Source organism: Hyposmocoma kahamanoa, unplaced genomic scaffold (assembly GCF_003589595.1).
Source record: "Hyposmocoma kahamanoa isolate Upper Pololo Valley unplaced genomic scaffold, ASM358959v1 202, whole genome shotgun sequence".
NCBI classification, from domain to species: domain Eukaryota; kingdom Metazoa; phylum Arthropoda; class Insecta; order Lepidoptera; family Cosmopterigidae; genus Hyposmocoma; species Hyposmocoma kahamanoa.
The window spans coordinates 5,823,460-5,846,248 of NW_020653726.1; the positions used below are offsets into that span (position 1 = coordinate 5,823,460).

Consider the following 22,789-nt stretch of genomic DNA (forward strand, 5'->3'; position numbering starts at 1 on the left):
GTAGCGACAATTGAACGTAGTAGTTAGAGCTACTTTGAAAGAATGCTAAAGGCCCGTCTACATGGAGAGTACTTTCAGTGGACTTCGGCCATGCAGTCGGTCCTTTAGAGACACAGGTCTGTGACTACTTCAAAATATTTTAAAGTAGTTACAGACAGTAGTATTTTTTTATACACTTCTTTTGATATATGTAGTGCCATTCATCTGATCTTTCGAATACCGCTAAAAATATCTCAATATTTGAAAAGAAAAGAAAACGCTGTTTCAGCGTAAAAACATCATTTTCAATGAAACAAAAAATAGGCGTAAAAATTTTTTGGGATAAAGTTGAGTTTTTAATATTCAATTATTTTTAGTAGTTTCGAACGTTGAGTCGATCAATTACTATATACATCAGAGTACGAATGCAGATTCAAAATAATATAATAAATACAACTATTTATTGTGGAGGAAGTTTTTGGCGTATTTGTTTTAGAACTCTCGTCACAGAACGAATTCTGCAGTAATAGGACGAGATGAGTGCTTATAGGCAAGAGTTTATTGTTGGTCTAGAAGCGGGCGCGGCGTCGAGACTGTCACATGCCAGTCCGGGGCTTGTACAAATCGTCCTCCAAGTCGAACGCGGGGTCTGCGTACCCGGAGTCGTCATAACGAAGAGAGCTGTATGCAATACAATTTATGTGCTCAATTTCAGACATAGTTCATAATATTTATTATAACAATAAAACTATATTAAATACTAGTTGTAACGGACATAAACTGGGATTCGGGTGTTAAAAGGAGTCAGCAAGAACAAAGAATATTATAGGAACGAACAGGTCGTAGGCCTGGTGGTAAGCGACACACCTGTCGTTAACAGTTGTAGTGCCACTTAGTGCTTTAAAACTAAGTTGACAAGTTCCATGTGCCTGTAATTTCACCAACAACCTTACCCTTCAAAACCGGAACGCAGTAATGGTCACATTACTGTTTGGCAGAAATAGGTATGGTGCCAGTGCTTCCTGGATTAACTCTTTCACAAGGAGCTCTTTCGGTGCTAAAAATGTTTTAGATATAATTTTATAGAAAGAAATACGGGCGGAACTTGCAAGTTCATAAATAAACTTATTTAAGTATTACCGATCAGGAGTTCTAGTTCTGCATCTCGAAGGCGGTGGCGATCTGGAAGATGCCCGGAGGAGGGCAGGATCATCATATCGGCGGGAGACCGTCGTGAAATCGTGATGTGCGTCGATTAACTTCTGCAGTCGTGATACCATCTCGAAGTCAGAGACCGACGCAGGCACTAGGATGCCCAACAGTTTTGCTATCGAGTTTCTGAACAAATAAAGAAAGTTGCTAAATATAAGTATAAAGATAACTATTATTTACATTTGACATTTCGTCGCCTTATTTTCCCAAACTCTCGCTTTACTTTCTCAAACTCGTATCTTAAAGCACAAAGTAACTGAAAAGCAAAATATGCAAGCTTGTTTCGCATCACATTTTCACACTTCATATTCACACACTGGCTTTTACCTATTCTTAAAGCAATGCATCCAAATTAACACCCTTGGTAAGAAATTTAAAATAAAGAAAAATTTTTGCTATGTCCTGAATAATCACTCTAAGATACGTGGTTGAGAAAGTAAGACATCGATTGTTTCATTAAAATTTCATTATATTTGTTTATAGTTTATATTTTATACATTCATTTTACTATAGGACTTATAATTTACTAACGTATAAATATATACATAATTGTATATGTATCCGTGTATACATTTGATATAATAAATTTGTCTGTGTATTATGTAGCATTTAATTAATTAATTTTTTTTATTGCCGACTTAGGAACTCAATTATTCAAAGGTTAGTTGGAAGGATTCCCTGTATGGGATAAGCTCGCCCACGTACACTATTAATTATTGATTTTTAACCGATTTACGATCGCTATTTAGCCGATAATATGTATGTATTACATAGTAACGGTTAAATAAGTAACAAGTCAACATTATAAACTGATGTTTCCCTAAAATTAATAAGCAAAAGACAGTGTATCTACACTTAAAACTGAATTCTGATTACAATAGCTACTAATGCATATATTTTTAATTAAATATCCATTAAAATACACGTAGTATGATCAACGAAGGATTCTGATTTTTTGTACATGTATTATTAGCATGCTTCAAATGAGTTATGTACATAAATGAGTGTCACTTCTGTGACTTAACTCGAACACCACATTTGTTTAATTGGCTGTAGTAATATAATATTTTAAGAAAACTCTTTAGTGCCCTATGAACTTTCAACGGGGCTTAGGCAAATATTCCCTTCCTGTACGTCCGGCGTACGATTGGCAAATCCTGTCACCATGATGGCCAACATTATAGCGCGTGCCATCGATACGATAAGAAGGTAAAAACTCATGAACAAAAAAAATGTTTCTAATTATAATATACCAAATGGTTAGACTTGGCAATATTTATTAATGCTATTAAAATTAATTTATTATACCACGGATATGCTCTAAAGGCTTTTAAAGAAAACTTAAACCAAAAATAGCCTGCGGCTTCCAGTCGTAAACTCTCGCCCGAGTATGTTTTATTTCTCTCCGCGACACGATGAAGATATAAATCGCAACTGTTTTATGTACGAATGAATTGTTTGCAAAAATTGAACCTTCTCATAGCGTTGATTATAAATTCGCAATTTAACAATCGCAGATGCATTTGGCATAAGTTAGGGTTGTAACAAACGGTCAACGATCTAATGAAGACGTTAAATTGTATAAGAATGGTACGCAGCTAATAAAAGTATTTTTTTTTTATATTATAACTCATAGCAAGTATGTAAATACCTGTATGAAATAGATACCGGGGTTAGAGCGGTTACACACGGTAGACTTTTAGCAGCGATGCAGTCGCTAATCGTCTACTCAAGCGCGCGATTTTAAACAGCGACGCAAACGCGATGCAAGCCCGCGAGTGCATCGATACAAACGCGCGATTGCAGCGCTACACTTGGGATTTATAGGCGATTGCATCTATGATATACGCGTTTGAATCTATGCAGTCGCGCGTTTGCATCGATGCCATCGCCTATAAATCGCAAGTGTAACGATGCGATCGCGCGCTTGCATCGCTGCTAAAAGTAGCTACGTGTAACCACTCTTAGGTAAGGCAGAGCAGAAGAATTACCCATATGTCAAATTTGAATTCCTAAATGATAACTTTGATACTGACAGCATTGAGAAGGTTAATGGTAGAAGACATTAGTTCTTAAAAATCCTATATGTCTGGGATCAAAATTTGAAATAACACTGAATAAAGGTGCCTACGGATTAGCCCGATTTTTGACGATCGACACGGGTGATCAGACAAATTTGAGTAAATGTGTAAGCCACAGACAATCGACAAGGTATTTTTTGTCGATCGACACTGAGGAATTGAAATTAGGCGCAGGTGCCTAGTAATTTGTTGGAATTTAGCCTTGATATTTACCGATCAACAGGTGTAACGAACGTTAAAAATCGAGCAAATATGTAAGCATCTTAAGTTGAAATTATTTGATTAACACTGGCCTATTTTGAAGGTAGATTTCCCTCAAAGAAACAAAGTGCAAATCCGCGTATGGAGTATTGGTAAAAAGCGCGATTCTGCACCAAACCAAATTTCACACGAGAGAGGTAACATTATTACTTTGTTATGTCAATGGCTAAGACTTTCATTTTTGCACAGTAAGCATTAATTTATGTTGTCTACGGACTAATGACAATAGATTCCGGTAAATCACCGAAATGGAGACCCATAATCAAATGCTAGTTACGCGTAATTGCACTATCCCCGACGATATTCTTCATATATATACTTAAGTCAAATAACTGAAGTCTTTTGAATAATTAAAATCCAATGTTCGTAATAACCCTACAACGCAATAGGTGCAATAGGGAAGGATGATAATCAATAAGGCGCCGTGGTGGTGTACCTTTGACTCGTACTTATTTCGATCATCGATCAACCGTGTCAGCGCGATGCGAGATTCGCATCAAGCTATCCATTGTTCGGTTCCATCGTCCGACTGATTTGCCGTATTCATCTTTCAACCCTTGAGTGACAGGACAGACGTAAAAAGATAAAGATTTTTGCTTATTTCCCACTCGTTGATTGTATTGCTATACATGGTAAACAACATAAAGATGTTCGTTGGTATTCATAGGGTTGACCTCGCGAATGAATTTGATTTTGAGTAAATTGCATCATGATTAGTAACTCCATTTATCAACTTAGGTGTTTAACGATTACAATTTTGAAGAAGTGATTTTGTGCCAATTTCCTTACTACGCGTATACGTAAGAAACCTTCGCACTTTAATTACGAGGAGTGATCAGAGTGACTTGTGGGTAACCTCGTGATGATTCATCAAAATTTTTTTTTATTTATTAGTCCACTTACATATATTGTTGGATAAATACGCTAATATATTATGGAAATTAAAACCGTACGTAATAAAACTCAAAATTTTATAAATAAAAAACTGGAAAACAACACATCGACACACTGTGACGACGTTTTAATTTGTTACCGAAAAAAGTTTTAAGCGCACCTAACTTGATTAATATAGAATTTGAGAGCTTAGGACGCCAAAAAAAGTAAGCGGAACACGTGATTGCTAAGGCTAGGCGCACGTGTTCAAACCACGCGTCTGGATATTCATACGTTTTACGTACATTCGTACATATGTACCTACACCACGTGTTAGCGTCCAGTACCGCCGCGTTCAGAAAAAATACTCCAAAACGCGCGTTTAGATTTATAGGCACTGGCGGTGTACCTGTTCAGATAATCGCGCGTTATAGTCCTCTGCAAGTACTTGCGCGCACCGCGCGTTACCTGTCGTCATCTGAAAGAAGCCTTAAAATGCGCCTGCACGGTCGAGTATAATGGCGTGTTTACACAGGCTCAACTACCGCCTTCGGCAGACTACTTCCCCTTGCCGAAGCACGCCCAGTCGACTCATTTACACCGAATCGCCTTTTATACATAACAAACCGTTTGGAACGTTCAACAATCTGATCGAGTTGGTAGATTTTCCCCGGCGCATTGTTGTGAAACGCAGCCGCTGACACATTGAAACTTATTTGGTCGGCCGTTGCTTGTGGAAGGGGACCGAATCACCTGACCGTGATTACACCTAGTTGACTCGGTCAATTACAGCAATGAAACGACTCAGTGTGTACACTGTGTAGGTTGCCGCCTTCAGCGAGCAAAATACCGACCTGTCGATCTAGTGTAAGCGCGCCATAACGCAAATTTATTTCCGGTTAAGTTAGACCATGTAAACGGTCCTTTAGTTAATATAAAGTTGGTATGTATTAGGTACCTAAAACTTGTAAGTTGTGCCTCCCTTCTCTGAAACTCCGCCAAAGTCTCCTTCGTCCTGGCAAGATCGTCACGTAGCATTACGATTTGATGCTCACTGCTGTTTCGTTCTTGCTCAAACGTCTCTCCGGTCGCCCGTACTTGATCCTTCAATAGCTGTACTTTGCGATTGTACCGCGATCGTAATAATTCTGCCTCGTCTAATTTCTTTTGAAGTTCTTCTACTTTACGTGCTCGTTCTAATGACGTTATCTGTAGGAGAAAAAAGGATAGGAATAAGAGACAAGCACAATGTTTAGTTTTGATTTTAAATTAAGGTGAAATGTAACAAAAGTTAATTAAATGTAACAAAAGTTGTGTCATAACGTTACCGTTTTCTACTAAAGATATATGTGAATTGTACCGAAGTTGTCCGTGACAGGTATCGCTAGTGATCCATAAAATATTTGTATACAAAATGGTACTTCATCTTGTGACCGCTAGAGGCGCTGTACAAAATGCATTCATTTACAATATTATGTATTTTAACCGGTGTCGGGTACCGAAATTTTTATGAGTATACATTGTAAATTCATACATTGTAAATTCAACCTTATACGAACGCTTGACGTGCTAAAATGCACAGCTCTGAAACCCATATAACGGTTATCTATCGGTCACTGTAGAAATGCATAGATTTCTTAGTTACTAAAGTTTTACTATTCCTTCATCAATACTCAGTAAAATTATAAACATAATAACTTTGCAAAAAAGTGATGTCGTGGAAATACGATAAGTATTTAACTTATTCGCTTCATATTTTCTGGTTTCTATATATCGCACTTCACAACTAACATAGTATTATATAAAAAATTGGGTTATATTATATTTTACCTCAAAATTGCGTTATATTAATAATTTATCTCCAAAATTTCGCTATAATGACGTGTCATTCATATACGATTTAATTTCAAAGTGATAGGCCAACACTGTCGCTTTAAAACTAAATAGGTAATATTAATATAACTTAAAGCCATTTTGAGATAATACTATGTTAGTTGTCACGTGCGATATCTGGACATACTATAACCAGTGTAATAAGACGTTTTTATCACCGTTGAGTTATCCGATTCTTTAAAATTGTTAGCCTCTACATAATGGAAATGATTTACGTTATTGATGAATTGTAATGGGAGATTTGATGTGATTGTTTATAAATAAATGCAACTTTCTCATGATATTATCTATTATTTTATATATAATTTAAGTAACCAGTTAATATTTTATACAACACGAAACTATGTTCTAGGATCTAAATCCGTGGACAAAGAATATCCGAATAAAAAAAAAACCGTGACTATGAGACCAGCAGGTCGATTCAGAACCTTACGATAACTGTGTTGTCGACCGATTCGATTAGATATTTTATATTACATTATTAGATATCGTATGATTTCTTTTCATTTTAATTCACAACACCTGAATCGAACGTCTACTTGTTGTATTCGAAACCGAACCGAAATGACGTCACACCCGTACCATTACTCGTACTTCTCGACCGGCAAAGGTTTCAAACGTTATTTAGAACACAGTTATCGAATGAAAGTTACCGAACTTCCTATTGTTTACAAAGCAAGAATGTAATATGGAATCTCTTTATTTTAAATAATGTCTGGATTTTGTTCAATTTTATTAATTTATTTTAATGAAGACCAATGCATTCCTATATTTTAGACCTTTAAAGTCTTAAAAATGTATATAAAAGGATAAGGATTTCCATTTTCCTTATAATATATTTCACTGGTAAAGGGCCCGAAACGTCGGTTTGTTTGAAAAAACAAATATACGCGATTTAAATCCGGAAAAATAGTTTCATTTCCTAAAAAATTTAAAGTCATTTTGAGGAAACGAGTAAAGAAGTTTCTTTACTCGTTATGTGAATATTTATCTCATTTTACCTACCTAAAGCGTATTTAACATTCAGCTAATTAACCTATACACAAAGTTATCATATCTGTAAGCTCTACTCAAATACCTACATGCGTTAGTTACGATTAACCTCGATAGATATTTAAATGTTGCCATATTGCATTCGTACTCATTTATTATTGTTTTTTTTTTTATAATACCAAGTGACGGGATGAACAAATCGTGCGCCTAGTGGCAAGCGACACGCCTATCTATAACAGTTGCAATGCTACTCAGAAATTTAAAATGAAAAGATCTTAGGGGCACTGCCACTGAGCCCTTCACCCTGAGACATAAGTTGGCAAGTCCCATGTGTCTATAATTTCACCAGCACCCTTGCCCTTCCAAACCGAAATGCAGTAATGCTCGCATTACTGCTTGGCGGCAGAAATAGGTTAGGTACTTCCCTGGACCGTTCGTTTAACCGTAAATTCAGTTGAATTTACTACAAAAACAAAAAACATTAGAAAAGGAAGTTAATAACTTAGTAAGAGACATTCCAAAACAATATTGCATTATTGATTGATACGATTATGCAAAGTGAAATTTGAGTAAATTACTAATTTTATATTTTTTATTATATTTTATATTTTTTGATGTTTTTAAGATGTTACCTACATTTTTTATTTTGAATAAACTAGACTGATGGCTACTTTTATGATTATCTTTCTTTTCATCAATTTATATTTCTACGTAGTTTATGCCATATCAGTTGAATAAAAGAGATTGAATGGCATTCTTTTATGAGTTTCACTGTCTTATAGTTATTTATTATAATGGGTACTTTGCATATTTTGACAATGCAAAGACCTAAAGCTTATTCATTTCTTGTTCCACTATGAGATCACGCCATCAGGTATGAGACTAATCGTTTCAACCTTGCGCGTAAATTATTCCAGTAAATCTACTTTGTACAGCAGAATAAATAAATGGACATTTATTTATAAATCTCCATTTCATTGTACTAGTATCTAATGCATATACAGTATGTTGATTTGCATTCTCGCCATATTTAAGAAATTAATAATAGAAATAATGCTAAATAATTTAATTTTAAAATATTAAAAAAATTTCTGATCAATATTCTGGCTAATTGTATCTAGGAAAGTTTTGTAAAATTATCCCCAAGTGTTATTCACCGCGGAGGACAGTGACCCGCCTCACCGAGCGATACGTAATCTTTCTCGATCGCTTATTTACCTATTTTTATGTACTAGTATTGTTATAATTTATTAATTATTTACATTAGTTAGGAATGTTGACGGAAAAAAGATTTATTGTAACTCACATTTGGTACTTACCAACTTTAGGTTAAGTACATGAAAGTATTGTTAGAAGTACCTAGCTGCACAGCTTTTTTTGCACGAACTCTTGTTTACATACCAAAGCACGTGACATTTTGCGAGAAACTAGAACGTATGCGCGATGTTAGCGTAAAGTAGACGCAATAGGCAGGTCGACTGATGATCTACCAATCACGCGCTCGATTCCTGTCCCTACCACCAAATAGATCTAAAATGCATATTTTCTGCGCATAGTTCATTGTCCAAATGGTTGCTGGTACCTGTGACGTGTAGTGCAAGACAATGACCTTTGGATCAAGCATGGTTACCGCAATGAAAAAAAAATAAGAATTTAGGAATAGGAATTTATTTTTTTCGTGATTCGGGTTCAGTTTCTGATATAGAATGACCTATGTAAATATGGCAAGAATCAACACATTGTATTATGGTTATGCATGTGTATTTTATTTATTTCCAATGTTACTTGGAAGATTTTGTTTCTAAAACACATAAAATTGATTAATGTAATTGACATGGTGTAGTCCCTATATCCATTGAGATAGTGCCCCAATTCGCGTAATTCAAATCATCTCAGTTGTGTGTCGATAGTGGCAATGGCTGGATTTTGTACGTTTCATATTCTGTTAAAAGATGTGGCTTGTTAGCGGTTAGCCATCGAGCTACTATTCAACTGTCATTGCAATTTTTTGGTATTCTGCTCTTTAATGGCGAGTAGAAGGCACGTCGGTGATGTAGTCTACTAATATTATATAATATGGTTGCCTGTCAGAAGTCCGAAATGTCATTTTTCAGAAATAACGTTTGCTCGAATTTGCATAACCTCGAAACTAATTTTGAAAGCAAAATGTTTTTTCTTTTAAACCTAACTTAACCTAATCTAACCGAACCTAATCGTGTCTTTGCGATAAACATCCAACACATCCTGAAAGAACAACGATTTCGTTATAATTTGGTTTTCGGGGTAATGGAAATTCCAACAAACGTTATTTCGGAAAAAATAAATTCGAGTTTGTGATAGGTTACCACATATTATATTTAATTTGAAGACTAAATTTCTCTTTAAACGAGATAAAAATTAAGCTATGTATAGTAATTTCCATGATAGTTTTAGGAATTTCCATCGATCGTTACTGATTGAATGAATGAATGCCATCACTGCTACTGATTCTCAACTGCCATTGCAAAATATATGCCATTGACAAATATTATCATAATTGCAATAGAATCTCAGTGGAGTTTCAATGGCATTACAATGACCAGAATCATATTATAAATTTTAAAACAATTTTCAAACAAGACAAAAAACGCAATTTATCTATTTAAAATAGTGTTCTATGGACGTCTTCATAGAACACTGTCAAATACATCAGTAATTTGCAGGTAAGTTTTTGTGTTTATTATTATATTTTGTAATGTGTAAAGTAATGTAAACCTAAAAAAGTAGCGACTACGTGCCATACCCCTACAGGGTGTCATAGCAATAAGTACTTGCTTAGGTAGTGGAACATGTATAGTTGTGACTTGCATTATAAATAAATCAATACTTTGAAATGTTCAAGCAACCTATTTGAATTGTACGAAAATAAAAAATAGAGAAAGAGCCCCTAAAGTATCATTTCACAATAAAAAATACCTTTTTTCGAAGCCTAAACAAAGACGAAAAAAAAAATTAATCTCATCCATTGTCTATTTGTTTACAAGATCAATTTACTTGATACTAGTGTTTCTGATGACGCAGTAACTTTCCATTGACATGCTCAAAACGCGGTTTTGATGACTGAGCGTTATTTACCCACCGCTTTGTTATGACTTGGCATTTTTAACAAGAACATTTCACCATACAAGCGTATGATGAAATGTTCTGATATGTACTAGAACTTATCTAGAGTAATGGCTATTAAATTACATTATAAACACCACGACGTCAGGTTATAACAAAACGGTTTTACCATATATCAGCTGATCGTACATATGATAACAAAAAATTTGAGCATAATCCATTGACTTACAATTATAGGCATAACCCATTGACTTACAAATAAATGGACGACGGGTCTAATACAAAAACCACGAAAAAAATGTCTCAAGTCAACCTATTCGAAATTTAAATTGTTATGTCATCGCAGTATCGCGCTGTCCGTAGAACAAATGAAGACTAAAGCGGAGTGTCGCGCTCTGTATACGATTTTAGCGCCTTACAAGTGCGGACACTTTTTAGCGCGGACCCGACGTCCATATAATTGTAAGTCAATGGCATAACCCATAACTCTGTAACTCCGTCTGTTACGTTTGCACACCTAAACCGCTAAACCAAATTTTATGAATTTAGTATAGATATAAAATATGGGATCTAGGACAAAGACATAATATACTATTTTTGTCACAAAAGTAAATCTTAATGCGCAAGACACCCTGCGAAGCTACCGCGGAATTCTTGCGCATGCTCGAGAATGCTCGCGTAAGACTTTGGGTCGTATCTAGTTTGTACGTTACACAATTGATCATAAAGTTCATTAAGCTATGTACAATATCGTTATAAAAATTCGCTTCCATTCCTTTCCGCCGCAATATAAATTGAACCTTAGCGTAACTCACGCAGCGGGGTCATCTTTTTTCATAGTTCGGTTCACACCGCGAACTAAGCTAACCGAGCTAACTAAACTGACCCAACGATCCCGCTGGCTATGTTAAATATGTCGCCCTTCTCCCCTCAGTCACTACTTACTGCGTATTTTCTTAGCATAACTTTGCATGCAACTACGTGAGCTAAGCTACGTTAGCTAGCTTCGTTCGCGGTGTGGCCTGCGGGTGAAAAAGGGGATTAAAGTTTGTATGGAGAACCAATCATTTCTCAAGTATGTAGTACATTAGGCTACTCGAAGTTACTTGTTCTACGACGACGAAGTCGCGGGTACCGGTTAGTATAGCTATAAATTCAATACTAATGTGTAAGGGAAGGGACAGGAAACCATAAATTTATCTTGCGTATTTGACAGGAGATTGCTTAACAAGGTAAAACGATATTTAGACACATGAGTAACGGGAGGCGTGTATAATTCGTGTATTGTCAAGCGTTTTATGTATTATTAAAAAAATGTCAATTGAAGAAAAAAATACCAAGACACGACTTTCGCGCCATTGTAGTTCACTTTTTAATTTAATTTGTATTCATGTACAGAAAACAAAAAGCACAGGAATTTCAGGAAATTCATCAAGCAACGATGCTTTCGAGATTTGTAAATGAATAAGTATGTTAATTTAGGCGCAATATTTAATACAAATAATGGTCTTTTTCTACATGTGTTTTGATACATATTTTCCTAGAAACACTAAATTGTGGAGTTTGTAAAGTTGCCATAATAAAAAAAAATACTACTATAAAATAAGCGCGTAGTGTTTACTAATACTACTTTAGTGTAGGCCAGACGAGCGTAATTTTGTGAGATGTGAGTCGCGTAGTTGGAGTTGCGTAGTTTGTACGTAAAAGTACGCAAAGTACGGTTTGTTTCACACGACGACGTAAAATGAGTTATTTGCCGACTCACTGGCGTAATGACGACTGATTTTCGGTCGCATCGTGCGACGGGCTGGCGCGGGTGGAGGTAGGGGTGAGAAGGGGTCACTTTGGTATAGGTTGCGCGCGAGTATAGACGTTTCTTGCGAAAATGTTTTGTACGGAGATTAAAATATAAATAGCTCAACAACTTACTTGATTATTATTATTAGTCTTTCCTCTGCTCTGGGCTGATAGCTTGTCTAATATTTGTATCTGACTTAGTAATAAAAGGTTTTACTAGGCTTAATAATTCTTGAAAAACTTTTATTGGCCTGTGATAGTACTTAACAAATTGATCTGGATGTTCACATAAACTTGTATATAATATATGAAACTGCCCATACTTTAATCGTTTCATATTGTGTGGATGTACCTAGCGTCCTTTTCTAACATCGTCTTCTAATGCTTTATAAGTGCATACTATTTTTAATGGATCCATTATACTATTACGACACAAACACCCCGTATAAACGCTTAAAAGCAACTGAATAAAATACGTTCGCCTGGCGCTCCAACCGAATTTCGGTCGAGCGCAAACTGCGCAAGTCAAAAAACGCAACTCACAACTCACTAAATTACGCTCGTCTAGCCTCACCCTTAGTCGAATAGTTGATATACATTAGTGATGTAACGTTGAAACTAACGATAATGAAAATACCGAAAAAAACATTTTTTTTTGCTGAAGTTGTTTATAACCATCAATAAAAACAGCTATCTAAGCTGCTATGCAGTCGCATCTATTTGGAACACTACCCAGCTTTGTTTAGTAAGTTATCTTTCTGTAGGGTATAGGCCGCACTGCTTATTTAATATTTTGTGTTATCGTTGTCAAATTTCTGTTAAGCCGAGGTTTCCTCGTTCTCTCCTATTGGGTCTTTTCGGCAAAGCGGCAGTTAAAAAACGTTCTAAATTTAAGATACCTTATAATCCGCTGCGTCAGCGAGTTGAGCATTGAGCTCGCGTATCTGCGCCCGCGCGTCGCTAAGCTGCGCGGCAAGTTTGTCGCATTGTCGTGCTAGCTTCTTGCTGCGCGCGACCGCTTCGTCGCGCTCAGCTTGCAGTACAGCACGTACGCGGGAACTCTCCTCCTATTTTACGAAACTTATAGATTAACCTCATGTTTTTTCTTAATCTTTCCATAACTGATTAGCTGTGATAAATCCTTGCAAGCACAAGATTCTAAGTTCTTTTCCGCCAATGATGGCCTGAGTCTTCCAATCCTTTGATACCAAAAGAAGGTGACGATTTAGGTACTAAAATAATTTTAAGAATACAACGGCTAGATTTGTATTAATGCAAAACGAGGTGAACCACAGTTAAAGGTATACGAACTTTGAAAATGCTTTGTCGAAAATTGTACCCTCATGCACGTTATTCACACAACGTCCAAATTTGCTGTTAAGTGAGATATGGCATGGCTTATATATCATAATTTGGGTTTGGGTGTATTGAAAATCTTAATTAACATAAGCATGTCGCAAAACCTACTTGAATACTCAATTTGCGTCGCAAAAGATCAAGATGCAAATCTTTCCTCTGCAGTTGTTCCCGAAGAATCCTAATACGTCGCTGTAGCTGATATACAACCGCTGTCTGTAAAACAATCCTTTTTTACTATACGTTTTACTACTTATGACTAAGGCCGGAGTACATATCAAACTGAGAACAACATGAAATAAATACTAATTACGTTCACATATGTCTTGGTAACTAAAAACGGTACCCCCTACACAAATAGGTACACCGCAAGAAACACAAGAGTTACACGAAATATTTTTCTACTCAAGTCATTAAGTTGCAGAGAATGCGTGCGATTATATAGAGTAACTATGTATTATTTACTCATAACAATATTTCTATTTAATGATAAGTGTTAAAAGTCCAATCTATTAATGTCAAGTAAAATTAAATACGTGACGTATTTTCGTTGCAGTGCAGATTTGCGTACAAGTGCGAACGACTGGCGCAAAATGCTATCCTTAACGAAGGTCGACCAGCGGTTGCATTAATTTGTGGGAAGTACAATTGCTGTAGATGGTTGTCATTCCATTACGTCGGAAGATCGAGACGTCATCGTCATATCTAAGAACGTTTACTAAGGGCCAACGCATACGGCTGACGGCAAGGTAGAAGACATTAAATTAATCAATGTATATTTTATGCTATTACTATTGCAAATAAGGTATAAATTTCAATGCTCTGAGATGCAGAGAGAAATGCCACGTGATGCTCCGAGGTCAGTCTTAGAGCATTAGAATTTATATCTTATTTCAATCGGAATAGCATAATATATACATTGATAAATTTAAGGGTCCCTAAGGGTCAAGATCACTTTAGTGTTTGCTATTTTGCCAATTAAAAGCACGATTATTTTAAATGCAATTGCAACATCAAAGATACGAAAGCGATCTAATACGAAACTTCGTCATATCGGCAAAATAACCGACATTGTCGAGCAGTGTGATATTAACCTTAACAGCATTAAAGGGTCTTTAAAAAAAACTATGCGATTTAACATTGAGCTGGAACGACGGTTTTAATGAGTGCACTAATCATCTATCAGCTTACACCATGCTCTTTTGTCTCATTTAGTGAAAGTATGGAATTTAATTCAGAGATAATTAAAAGGATGATAGTACCGTCAATACTAACAACTTCAACATTGTTGACCTATATATTTTGGCCCAGAAGATATGAACATATTGTATAGAATAGTTTGTTTATTGCACTTTAAGAGAAATATCTTTTTCGTAGCAATAGAGCTTCTTGTGAAAGAGTTCGTCCAGGGAAGTATTGCCACCTTACCTATTTCTGCCGTCAAGCAGAATGTAATGTGAGCTTTGCTTACTGTGTTTATGTTTTGAAGGGTAAAGGACTATCCACACATATCAGGACCGTGCCCGTGACGTGAATTCCGGGCGCGTCCCGGCGCCGGCTCGGACATGTCCGGGAACCGTCAACGTGTTCATACAAAATATACGCAGAGATATTTTTTTGAGCCCCTGAGCAAATCGGACCGTAGACGTCCCATACACGGCCCTGATGTATGTAGTTAGTCCTTAAGGGTGCTGGTGAAATTACAGGCACATGGGATTTGTCAACTTATGTCTTTGGGTGACGGGTACAGTGGCAGTACCCCTCAGATGTTTGATTTAAAGCTCTGAGTGGCACTGCAACTGTTATGGTCAGGCGTGTTGCTTATCACCAGGTGCACGATTTGTTCGTGTTGTCACCAGTATAAAAAAAAAAGTCATTCATATTAGCAGGTACTATCATTCTTTAATGTTTTTATAAATTATTATCAGGGTGTTCAAAACCTTTGTAGCGTATTTACGGTAATCAACAGGAGTTTGCTATGTCGAAAAAAATGCCATGCAAATGTCTTACTTCTTTGAGATAAGGCAAATCATGGAAAGATCTTTCTCTGCGGAGTCTTGGAAGGGTACCGTAGTATCCGTAATATAGCAGCTATGCAAAACACACACTCGTTAACACATACAAAATACAAAAGCAGAACTGTACATACTCGTAGCATATACGATACCGTTTGAGTACTGTTTATCAAATGAATGTTTTTGAATTTCAATAATAGTAAAGCAAATTTTTATATTATTATAAAATCAGGTGGTTTATAATTTTACATAATAGATACATATATAGTCATGATGTTATTACAGTTTATAGAAATATGACAATCGGTAGCAAGCAATATTTTGTCTTATTAGATAACATAATTCTAACTAGTAAAATCCGATGTTTGATCACAACGTAAGGTATTTGAAGTCGGTTTTTCTTTAATTATTTAAGTATATGTACAATTTCTATGAAACTGGCACTATGTTATCTTTTTTTAATTTACTATGAATAAATTAGATACTTATAAAATAATAAAGCACATTTAAAAACAGTTTAAATATTTTATGAGAAAGAATCGAACTTTTTGAAATTAAACCCCGTTAACAAGTGGAATTAAAATAATAATTGTGTTTTAAGCTTAACTGTAATATAATACACGATATTTTCATTCCTTTAAAATTGTCAGAACTTTATAAAACTGACCTTGTCAACGATTTTATCGCTCTCGAGTCGAGCCAATTGTTCTGCGCGATGGATTATCGAGTCTGTGTGCAGCTCAATACCGATGTCATGGGTCAGCTCATCCATATTTAGCGTTCTGCTCAATCGCTCAAGGAATGCCACAAACTGTAACAATAAGTTCGCATTAACGTCCGTGTTAGCTAACATGTGTGGAATGTAGAAGTATACTAAAATATTTGTTTCGATTGATTTTACATTTATCACTACAGAGATTAATTTCAATAATTAGGTAAAAAAGGTAGTAAAGGTAGGTGTACAGTTGATTGAATATATCAGATATTAACTTTAGTACAGCTATTAGGGTGCGTACTGATCTGACGAATGCGCCGCGAACAAGCATCATGTGCGCTGCGCGCGCGCTACACGCCCACTGCATGCGTGCTGTCAGTTAAATTCATGTTAATATCGAAGCGCGTGAACGACACGCGAACAGATGAAGCTCGCAAACCTTTCGCAAACAAGCACATTTGCGCACATTCGCCAGGTCTGTACTGTACGCACCCTTAAAGCAACAATCTCACTTCATATTATAATACTGCTTGATGTATGCACGTCTGCTGCGCGCCGTGTACGGACATACACATTCGCATAATAAAGCCGCGCTGCTACGTTTGTATGGAGTTATCATACTTGTCTGAGAGTCGTATTCTAGAACTCTACTCAATGCTCGAGTCAGGATTTGAGCGGACTTGAGTATGATTTCAAGCACTGGAAATACGACCCTAATGGCAAGGACTTGAATATGATTTTCAGTGCTCACTGCAATACTCAAGTCCTGACTTGAGTATTGAGTAGAGTTCTGGAATACGACCCTCAGTATGCTATGGTTATAATGCCAATTCACGTTTTTGTTAGCATCAAAAATAAGTACGTACACAAAGAACCAATGTTAGTTGGCCTCTTAGGGGACATGAGATGTGATGAGGTCGTTTCTTTAATAGCTGAACTGAATGTTAATTAATATCTGATAGGAATGCCAGTACTGACACGCACTACTAGTGTTCACTACCGCATATCCGTGGCAATATTTATTATTTAAGGTACTTATTATTGATTTTTTATCGTGCAATAATATTTAATATTCGAGTATCGTATCGTGAAACATTATTTAATGATTACACAATAACACACTTAATGATAACATTAAAAATATTATATTAAATATTTAAGTAATAAAAAAGCAGTTATTTTCACTAAAATTTTACTCTTTTGCTCATTTGGTCGATTTTCCGAATAGACAATTCTTTCGGATTCGTCATTCCTAAAGGCTTGAAGCAGAATACATACGTTTGCCTTATCCTTTCGCAGCGAATCACGGGTAATTTCAGCACTATTGAGCTCTGCCTCCAGCTTGTGGACCTTAGCCTCGAGAATGTTTCTTTCGTCTTCAAGTATCCTGACGCGAGTAGTAGCTTGGTCATGTAAGTGGGCCGCGCGAGACAGCTGCTGGGCTTCCATGCTTAACTTGTCACGCAGCCCTTCAATTTGCTACAAAAAAAAATTATACAATGTAAATATCTGTTTATCACTCAAAAACAAAATGTCGGCTACGCATTGCGGCCACGCATAGGTCCTTCCTATAATATGATGCAATATGTAACAAAATGACATCGTATCTTTCCGTAGCGTCTTAATATTCTCGGAATAACTTACCGCAGATTTGTCCTTGTTGTCACTTAAAATTTCCCGTATCCTATCTTTAATCGTACTCTCGTGTGCTTCAACAAATCGCGATGGTAAACTGAGTAGGATCGCTATCGACTCCATTGTATTTCTAAACTCAGTCTGAAGTCTTTGATACTTTTCGTCGCGGTGGCGCAGATCCTCTGAAACATAGCTTCGATTAGTCCATATACATATTGTACCTAAAGTGTACTGTGGATTTGTTTTACCTTTGAGTTGCACTATCAGGGATTCATTTTGATTAACGTTATCCGTCACGACAGTCAAATTCTTATTACAAAGTGATAATTTCTCTCTAGCTTCATGCAACTCACGTTCCAGAACCCTGTTCTGCACACCTAGTGACTCTTTTTCTTGCTTCAATCTCTCGATATCCAAGAGTTGTGTAGAAAGCTGTCTTTGTAAAATGTCTTTATCGGTATTGGATCTTTCAAGAGCGTCTCTACAGCTTCTCAAATCTTGTTCAATTGTAGACAAGTTTTCTGTTGTATTCATACATCTATTCTTAAGTCTAGTTATTTCCTGTACAAGTTCAGAAGCTTTTATAATGAGTGTTTCAGGAGAATGAGTGTGTGTAGTGTCGCAGAATTCAGCATCGAGTGCGACAGAGAGACGTCGCACTAAATCGTGGAATTGGCATCGCGCATTTTCCTTTTGTTGTTCTTCATTGTGACATTCTAGTTCTAAAGAACGAAGTTTCTTCTCCAGATCTTTGACTTTTTCTTCGTAGTAGCGATTGTCTCTTTGCAGAGTTTGCATGGTGAGATCGCTCCTGCCCTGTGAAGCCTGCAGATTACGCTGCATTTCTTCAAGGTCTTGTATTTTCTTTTTGAGTGACGATATAATGGCATTTTGGCGAGCATTTTGTTCGCGAAGATGGTCGATTTCTACCTGCTGCTCGAGTATTCTTTGGTCTCGGGAAAGCATTTGGTTTTTCAAATCGCTGTTCTGTAAACAGGATAGATATGGTTTCTTTCTCTTGTGAAAATTATAAGAGATAAAATTAAATTGCCTACACGCTCACCTCCGATATTAACTTATCTCTCTTGTATTGAAGCCCTGCTAGATCACTCCTCAGTGCTGTTATAACATCATTCCCGACGTCTGCTTCCATCTGGAAAATCTTTATACCATTAATATGCGCATCAGGAATGATAGGACAGTTTAACCCTAACGTAGATACCTGTCGTAATAAGTTCAATAACTTACGGAATTCCATGGCGATTATAATTTTTACTTCAATTTTATTTCTGAAGACAGTTAAACGTGCCGTGCGAGAGACTACTGAAAGCACTTGCTGTTTCAGTGTAGCGTGAGAGGGGTCGGTATTTCAGGCAGCGAGGGTCACGAAATCCTATTATATTCGATGATATGCGCTTGGTACGTATACATAATTTGCATGAACCCGGGGATGGTAACGACGAAATAAAATTTTGTTTGCTCGATTGCTTAGTTAGCGAAGTTCTGTCGTACTTCGTTGGGTCTCTTTGGGGATACAGATAATATGTTGAAAAAAATCTTCAGGTCATGTCATGCTCATAGCATGAATTGTACTTGTAGGTAGACGTGTAGAGTGCAGAGAACTCGGTGCGAGGTACGAGACTGAGCACGCCAGCTAAAACGCGGCGCATCGCAGCTAAGGCATGTCTACATGATAATGCAGTATCAATTTACTAAACAAGGCTTGCGGTTCATCAAATTAACTGAAAAAATTCAATTTGGGTAATGGTTCGTGTTAAATTGGGTTCGTTGGAAAAATAAGGCATCGACAGGGTGGTACAAATTGTTTTAAGTTGATACGAGGACGAGAGGTCTTGTTAAAATTAATCTGTAGGGGAGCGGGGGGGAATGGGAGCCTACTAAGAAAAATTAACAATAAAAGTCATTATTTATGCAATATAAATTTTTATTAGTATATGGGAAGCGGACATTCATAACGTACGCTTCCCATATCTGGGTACTAAATAATCACAGAAAAAATATGAAGCTAAAACAAAATATTTGGTTAAAACAGAAAAAACTAAAACATGTCATTCGCTCTCATTACCCCACAGTTCGGAAAATGGGAGCCGGTAAGAATCCCGTATGTCAAATGGGAGCCATTATATATAATCAGTCTGAAAAAAAAAATTAAACTAATAAAATATATAAGTTAAAAAGTAATGAGAATAAACAAGCCAGTGTTAAAGGATTATCCCGTGAATATTGCATTGAGATAAGGAGAGCAAAATAGCTCTCATTACCCGCGTAACATCGAATTGAAAAAGGAATAAAACAGTAAAAACATTTCAGTTTTTGTTATTTCAAGCATAACTTCTAAAATTTGATATATATGGTGACATAGCTAGTGTAAATACAATGTAGTATCTATGCATTTTAATGCTTACCTGGGATGATGAAATTTAGCAAATTTTATAAGCGCTGAAACCACACAATCATCTCATACGACTAAACGCGGGGTTCTACGGGGGCGCCCACGGGACTCGAACCTTGTCGAACGTTAACGAAGACAGGAGTGCCGTTTGCACAAATACGAGCATTGGGAAAGTCCAGTTTAACACCGCTCTCATTACCTGCGGACTCCCAATACCCGCCGTTCCCTGAGTAGGTATAATCATGGACCAATAACTCAAGAGGACTGCTAATCTCCATATTAAAAATCGTAGCTCTGAAAAAGGTCAAAATGCCGTCTTATTCCTAGATGGCGCTGATCGATAGCCTGGAATTAGTTTATATTTACGTAAATGGCCGTGGATATCGATTAACTCATCTTTTATAGGAAATATAGTAGATATTCTATTTTTCTTGTAATGTTTTTCAAATATTTAGTAATAAACTAAAATTATTCTCTGAACTTCGATATTTATGCGTATCAATAGATGGCATTGTTCGTTGTTAACTAATTAATAACGTAACGCTTGCGAATATCGTTAGATGGCGCTAATCCTAAACAAAATAAAAGAATACTTGGAAGTATCTATAAAAATCTGAGCAATATAGTATAACCTAAAGGAAGTCTAAATTGTCATCCGTTTGCGGTGGCGCACAGTGGGCCCAAATTGATAATTCTTGGACATAGGAATAACTTGTGGAGTATCGAGCTAATTTTTTTATGTGATAGACAATAACACTCCTAACAACTTTTATTCTTGTATGATTTCTTGAAAAGTTGATAGTTTCAGAGAAAAAAAATATTATTTTTTTTTGTGGAGAAATATACATTTTGTTCTTTATCTCAAAATATACGGAAATGTAGTGTGCGTGGGTTACTTACAGTATAGTTCCAATCATTTTCTATGTAGAAAAAAATAATCCGTCTGCATGTACTTGCGGCTTTGTAAGTAGAGGTGCGGCAAAATTGCTAACTCTTTTATGTACTTTTTTAACAAAATACATGAGCTTCGACTAAAGAAAATTTAATTTTAGTGCTAAATTACACAGAGCGTTATAACAATAACACGAAAGTTAAGTAGAAACTAGTATATTGTGTTTTATTTTTTAATAAATAACAAATCTAACATTTTGACATCTTTTTACTCGTAAAGCCGCAAGTACCTGCTGATGGATTGTTTTTTTCTTGATAGAGAATGATTTTTTTTTTTTTTATAACGCACACACTCAACATAGCCCCGCACTAGGGAAACCCTGTGTTGCGGGTGCCATGGACACACATAGACAACCACAAATTACACCCAAACTCACGAGAGAAATAAATGTAGGCCATACAAATATTTCTCCCGGCCCGGGAATCGAACCTGGGACCTCTGCGTGGCAGTCCGGCATGGTAACCGTTCGGCCACAGAGGCAGTTAAATAAAAAATAAATAAAAAAGTTAAGTTAAATTGGACTTATACTGTAAATAAACCACACATTACATTTTACATACAGGCTATGGGTGACCGCCTGCGTTCTGGCACCAATTTGTCCCTCGTCCTTCCACAACACAGTTCCTAAAAATATTCGAACTCGTTCACAGTAAATGCTGCCCGAATGTGGAACCTTCTCCCGGTCGAGGTCAGACAGTCGCCTTCGGTTCGGGTTTTCAAGGGTGCTCTTTTGAAGTTTTGGGATTGTTCAGACTTCACATGTTAGAGCTTTTGAAATATTTATTTACATTTGATATATTTATTTATAGTTTTATTTTGTACATTCAATTTATTATAGACTTTGTATGTATTAATGTATCAACATTACTTAATATATATATATTCGTATGTACACTTGATTTATTAAATTTATCTGTGTATTTATTGAGTATAGTATATTTCATTTCTTTACTTATCTATTTTTAGTGCCACCCCAAAAACCAACTTTCCTCTCAGATTTTCAAAGGTTAGTTGGAAGAAATCTCTTTATGGGATAAGCTCGCCTTTGTACACAAATATTTAAATTGTTTCTGAAAATTTGTAAGTTACAATAAAGTGGCTTGTGGTACAATAAAGTGTTTAAATAAATAAATAAATACATTTTTCTACAATTCGAGATAAAAAATAAAATGTTTATTTCTCCAAACAAAAAAAAACTAAAATTTTTTTTCTGAAACAATCAGCTTTCCAAGAAATTACATAACAATAAAAGTTATCAGGAATGTTATTATGTATCATGTGAAAAAAATCAGCTCTGTATTCCTAAAATTGTTTCATGATTAAATAATTATTTAGCCTAAAATTTATACTTTTTATTTCCGTTATTTTTAATTACCTTCAGATTAATTTATACTGGGTTGTTGGACTTTATGCACTGTTTGTAATGGATGACATATTACACACAGATTACACGATGCTCATGTATTTTGTTAAAAAAGTACATAAAAGAGTTAGCAATTTTGCCGCACCTTT

The 22,789-nt window shown here is 36.0% G+C and overlaps 1 protein-coding gene across 1 annotated transcript; it reads right to left on the minus strand.

The window, feature by feature from the left end:
• Positions 1-321: 321 nt before the first annotated feature.
• Positions 322-19,924, minus strand: LOC113227098 (coiled-coil domain-containing protein 170). The gene is made up of 10 exons (XM_026459970.1): positions 18,976-19,924; positions 18,161-18,899; positions 17,922-18,094; positions 17,556-17,756; positions 16,230-16,373; positions 13,659-13,763; positions 13,091-13,258; positions 5,365-5,615; positions 1,120-1,317; positions 322-660 (listed from the first exon to the last, which is right to left on the minus strand). The coding sequence occupies exons 1-10, from the start codon at positions 19,168-19,170 to the stop codon at positions 576-578; spliced, it is 2,259 nt and encodes a 752-aa protein (XP_026315755.1). The 5' UTR covers positions 19,171-19,924; the 3' UTR covers positions 322-575.
• Positions 19,925-22,789: the final 2,865 nt, after the last annotated feature.